This window comes from Leptodactylus fuscus, chromosome 7 (genome assembly GCF_031893055.1).
Source record: "Leptodactylus fuscus isolate aLepFus1 chromosome 7, aLepFus1.hap2, whole genome shotgun sequence".
NCBI classification, from domain to species: domain Eukaryota; kingdom Metazoa; phylum Chordata; class Amphibia; order Anura; family Leptodactylidae; genus Leptodactylus; species Leptodactylus fuscus.
In genome coordinates, this window is record NC_134271.1 from 148,718,457 (window position 1) to 148,724,456 (window position 6,000).

Sequence of the window (6,000 nt, forward strand, 5' to 3'; positions counted from 1 at the left end):
GTACAAGAATATAACTACTATAATACTGCTCCTATGTACAAGAATATAACTACTATAATACTGCTCCTGTGTACAAGAATATAACTACTATAATACTACTCCTATGTACAAGAGTATAACTACTATAATACTACTCCTATGTACAAGAATATAACTACTATAATACTGCTCCTATGTACAAGAATATAACTACTATAATACTGCTCCTATGTACAAGAATATAACTACTATAATACTACTCCTATGTACAAGAATATAACTACTATAATACTGCTCCTATGTACAAGAATATAACTACTATAATACTACTCCTATGTACAAGAATATAACTACTATAATACTACTCCTATGTACAAGAATATAACTACTATAATACTGCTCCTATGTACAAGAATATAACTACTATAATACTACTCCTATGTACAAGAATATAACTACTATAATACTGCTCCTATGTACAAGAATATAACTACTATAATACTGCTCCTATGTACAAGAATATAACTAATATAATACTACACCTATGTACAAGAATATAACTACTATAATACTGCTCCTATGTACAAGAATATAACTACTATAATACTACTCCTATGTACAAGAATATAACTACTATAATACTACTCCTATGTACAAGAATATAACTACTATAATACTGCTCCTATGTACAAGAATATAACTACTATAATACTACTCCTATGTACAAGAATATAACTACTATAATACTGCTCCTATGTACAAGAATATTATTGCATTGTCAGGGTCAATGTATTTCTTAGTATTTCTGGCAGATGTAATGATATTCTCTTTACCGTACTACTTGGCACAATTCAGACATATTAGATTATCGCTGCCCCTATTTCATTTTCCTAATAAACAATTCTTTGTCCCGGCCATGTAAATTACATTATGCGATATTTTTTTTAATTTTCTTTCTGCTCTCATCACCTAATTCTCTCTTTTTCTCACTTATAGGATGGGTGGAGAAGGAGTCTTACTATTAAAGGCTCTCATCGAGGGGGAATGGACGCCATATTGGGTTGGCTACGTATGCTGAGACAAGGATACCCACTTTATAAAGCTTCACGGGAGGAGGGTTTTTTTTAATACGATGTAGATGCCTTGGAAATGAATGGACCCCTCCTCATGTAATTCTAGTAAAGACTGGCCGAAGCTACGGCAGTAGCCACACTATTAACCTCTACGCCACTAACCACTGTGCCCAAGCAAGCCGATGCCCCCTCTGACTGCTCCTCCTATATGACCTGTACAGTGAGCTCCTTATTCCTTACTGGCCATGGTGTATCAGACACTGATGCTTCTCCTGTACTTTATATAACATACATGTTCATAAAATTCAGTCACTCCTTGTTCGTGTCAATTTTTTCAGCATTGCTCAATTGTAGCTCAAAAATTGTCATATTTAAAGGGAGACTCCACTTCTCGTATAGGTGAGCCTACATACAGATACAATGTGTCTGAAAGAGAATTTCAGTGGTTGCCATGCTGGAATCTGTTAACACTGTGTTGACAGACACAATCCTAACAGCTTAGGGCTAGCTCACTTGGGGCATGGGATGGCGTATTTTGGTCCTGATTGGTCCTGCGTCGGAATAGGACCAAAATGTGCCTGCCACGTATGTCACGGCTTCCAACAGTCGCAGCTTCCCACTCCAGAGTAGGCCCAAATGAATGGGCCTAGTCCGGAGGGTGCTGCCATGAGGCGGACGTCGGGGCTGAATCAGTCGTGGAATCCTCCTGAAGAAAGGGCAGCTCGCTTCTTTTTTCCGTGAGCGGCAATATACCGCTCACAGAAAAAAGGAAGCTAGCGGTCTGCATAGAACGCTATTGTGAGGGGGCGGATTTTGACGTGGATTCAGTGCCAAAATCCGCCCCCTCTTGCCCCATGTGAACAGGGCCTTAGAAACTCAGGCCATTGTGCAGGATCAACGTATAGAGTAGTAGGTTCTAAGCAGTAGTTGGCCTCCATAAGTGACCAGTAGCCATTGAAGCCAGGCCACAAACCAGATAGATTCAAAGTCTCAGGTGTAGAGTGTCCTTGGAGCGGTGACCGTCGGGCACCCGTACACATTGGGGGTAGTTTCTACTGATCGATGGGGCATTCACTCAGATTTCAATCTCTTGCTTTTGATGTTTTTCTACCCGGTGCTCCTGGCTTGGAGAAATACGAATACTAGGTTCATCACTCCTCTTTCAGGGGAGCCAAACTTTTCGCTATGGCCCTCTGGTTGGTTCTGGGGTGGCACCCAAGTAGATACCATCAAAAACAGGTTGGTCTTTGGCTCATAACTTCCAAACATTTGTAGGACCTGCTGATCATAAAAAAAAAAAGGTGTATGGAGTGCTTTCTAGTTTTGGAGAAGGCTTCTAATGGTCCAAAACCTTACGTATGTTTTTGTTTTTAGCATGTAAAAAAAATAGCTGATGAGGTGAGAGCTGGGCCCATAGTACTCAGAACAAGTGGGACGAAAGGTCATACTCTTGAGTCCGAGTCTAAGAGGTCCTTAAGAATGACATATTGGATATCACTATGACACTCCTACTGGCCCTTGGCATGGATGCTCTCCAGTTGGCACTGCTTCCAGTACTGTTCAAAGGTTCTAGGCAGAGATGGAAAAAAGTTGCAAAAGTTAGAATGCTTTCAGAAATAGAAGGGTTAATAGTTTAATTTTGTCAATTTACAAAAGGAACAGAACAGAGATCTAAATCCCATAAACATTGGGTGTCACATTTGCCCTTTGGAGGAGGAGTCCTGGAAGTGATGATATGGTCCCCATGCATATTGCCCTGATCTCAACATTATCCAGTCCATCTGGGATGACATGAAGAGACAGACGAATTGGAACACGGCTACACCTACAGAAGATCTGTGCTTAGTTCTCCAAGATGTTGATTGGAGCAACCTTTCGGCTGGATTCCCTAAAAAAACTGTCTGTAAGTGTGGGACTACCACTGAAACAGCTGCTATGGGGCCCGTGACCTTAGAGGACCCAGTTGCTTTGTTTTATATTTTTTTGTTTTTTTTAATAGGCCATTACCTGCTGGATTCCGCCAGCAGGTATTTACTTACTGATCCCTACCCGCGGCCGTCTCGGCTTCCCCTTCAGCCATACAAGGGGCCCTGTGCATCCCGCACAACATCAATAATGCTGAGGTTGAGAAGTGGAGATTACTGTGTTCAGAAGCGAGTTTCACGAGATTCGTCTCATGAGGTTTGCCCGGTGGTTTCATTTGGACCCAAACATATCTGAAACTAAACTGCTGTTGTTATACTTTGGACTCTCTGCAGAACCCTGGATATCATGAGTGGAGGGCCAGGAGAGGTGAGTAAACATAAAGAGCAGTGTTACTCACCTCTCCTGGGCTCCGTTGCAGGACTTCTGGCCTCTTCAAAGACATTACAAAAATCTGAGGCTTGTAATAGGGCCTTAGTATCCTGTAGGCCAGGGGTGCTCACACTTTTTCAGCATGTGTGCTACTTTATATACTGATCAAGGCAAAAGATCTACTACCCACTTCTTGTGGGCGGGGCTGGGGCGGGCATGTGGGCGGGGCATTTCTGTGGGCAGGGCATGTGTGTGGGGTCGGGCGGAGCGTGAGAGCAGGAGACAGCGGCGTTCCGTGGCCGCCCAGGGATCCCCGGTGTCTGCTTGTTCACAGCGCAGGCTGAGAGTTATCTCTGGACACTGGCAGGCCGGGGCTGCGGCAGCACCGCCAGCCAGTGTCCGGAGATGACTCTCAGCCTGCGCTGTGAACAAGCAGCACCCTGGCTCCCTCCATCCCTAAGAGCGGGGAGCGCGTCATCCCCCAGAGCTGCTGCTGCCCGGCCTGCAAGTGTCCGGAGTGCTTGTTCACAGCGCAAGCTGAGAGTCGACTCTCAGCCTGCACTGTGAACAAGCAGACACCGGGGATCCCTGGCTGCATCCCGCAATCGACCCATACGTCCTTTGCAATCAACCGGTAGATCGCGATCGACGTATTGGGCACCCCTGCTGTAGGCTATGCTGGCGTCATTATGAGTTACGACACTGGCGTGATCCACGCGACTGCTCAGGTCCAGTTGTAGGCCTCATCGGCCTGTGAAGTCATAGAGGTACTGATAACAATCGATAAAAGGCAAAGGTCACGCCGAATATTGATGGACTTTACATTTCTCTTTTCTTCATTCACTTCATTCTTCTCATTGACAAATCCTTTCCATGTTCCTTTGCACAGTGGAGCGCTCATGGCTTAATATGTCTCCACATCTATCTATGGAGGCACGATAATACAGGGACTATTATGGGGTCCCTTTCCCTTCAGACCCTTAGTATGGGCAGTATCGCTAGATTACTATGAAAAAAGTTGTGGACTTTGGTTATAACTAGAGTTCACAGGAAGCTTGGAGCTCTTGTGGTCAAATTTCATTACCATATGGGTCCACTCAGCAGGAAAGTAGGATCTAATTTGGCCACAAATATGAGGGTTGGGGCTAAAGACGTTAAATCCTGAGGAATGTGCAGTGATACTTGTAAACCCAAAGGGATCTGCTGAGTGGAGTCTACTGTACCGTGGCCGAAGAGGGTCAGGGGGGAGACTTAGAAACCATGAATATTCTCCTAGGGATTCTGGGAAAAGGTATGTAAATTAGCTTCCTTACTTGGAAAACGGATAGCTCTAACTCGCGTGCCACAAAAAAAAAACATTCTGCCCCGGGGCAGCATGGTTGCTCAGTGGTTAGCACTGTAGCCTTAGCAGCGCTGGAGTCCTGGGTTTGAATCCCACCAGGAACAACATCTGCAAGGAGTTTGTATGTTCTCCCCATGTTTGTGTGAATTTCCTCCCATTCTACAAAGACATACTGGTAGAAAAGAAAAGTACATTGTGATCTATATAAGGGGCTCACAATCTACATTAAACCCCCCTCCCCCCCAAAAAAAAAAAAAAAACATTCTGCCCTAGTAAGGACCAGTTCATTCCTGAACCTTTGTCAGTGTCATACAATGGTGATCTATGGAAGTGATTACAATATTACAGCCAAATGAGAAGGTGATTGGGGAAAACTGGACAATTGGGCTCAGGCTCTAGAACCCTGTTGGGCGCCTGTAATCTGGATCCAAGATGAGATACGGATGAGTATGAAGGTATACAGGTTCTGTATGTTATATTTACCCAAGATGATACAACTGGGCCCGAGGATTCTCCACATTCATAGGATGGTGAAGCTGCATCCTAGTCGGCCTTAAAGGGATTCTATCATTAGAAAGACCACATCAGAAGAGCCTTTAGAAAGTCTATTCTTCTCCTACCTTTCTTTTTCTGATCCGCACCGCTGTTTCTTAGAATTTTATTTTTTATTCCTTATGCAAATGAGTCTTCAGAAAGTACAGAGGCATCCCCGGTGCTCACCGAAGACACTTCAGTGACACCTCTGTTTTCTTCTGCTGACATCTCTCCACCAAGTCATCAGCGGACAGAGCCAACTGTGCATGTCCATTCGGCCATTTTCCTGTGGTGATACGGACCTGCGAAGTCAGTTTGCCAGCTGATGACCTGGCGGAGAGGCGGAGCGTCTTTGATGAGCACATTGGACGCCCCCTGTGCTTTCTAAAGACTCATTTGCATAAGAAATAAAAAAAGAACATTCTCAGGAACGGTGGCGCGGGTCAGACAAAGAAAGGTAGGAGAAGAATAGCCTTTCTAAAGGCTCTTATAACATGGTCTTTGTAGAAAAAAGTGATTCTAATGATAGAATCCTATATTCCACAAACACGTTGAAAGACTATTCTTCTCCTACCTTTAGAATTGTTCTCCGCGCCACTGTTCCGTAGATATTCCTAGTTTTCTTTGTTATGCAAATGAGTTTTCTTGCAACACTTGGGGCGTTCCCCTGCGCTCAAACAGCACTGGGGATGTCCCTTGAAAACTCTCCAGCGCTGCCTCCATCTTCTACTGGCACGCCTCTCCATCGCGTCCTCTGCGATGTCTTCTTCCGGTGAT

At 44.4% G+C, this 6,000-nt stretch overlaps 1 protein-coding gene across 1 annotated transcript in view; it reads left to right on the plus strand.

The window, feature by feature from the left end:
• The window catches only part of LOC142214328 (sodium/potassium-transporting ATPase subunit alpha-2), a 37,175-nt gene extending 35,805 nt beyond the window's left edge, over window positions 1-1,370 (plus strand). The window contains exon 23 of the mRNA XM_075283253.1: window positions 976-1,370. Within this exon, the coding sequence (XP_075139354.1) occupies window positions 976-1,004 (29 nt within the window). The 3' untranslated portion in view covers window positions 1,005-1,370. The remainder of the gene's footprint in view (window positions 1-975) is intronic.
• Window positions 1,371-6,000: the final 4,630 nt, after the last annotated feature.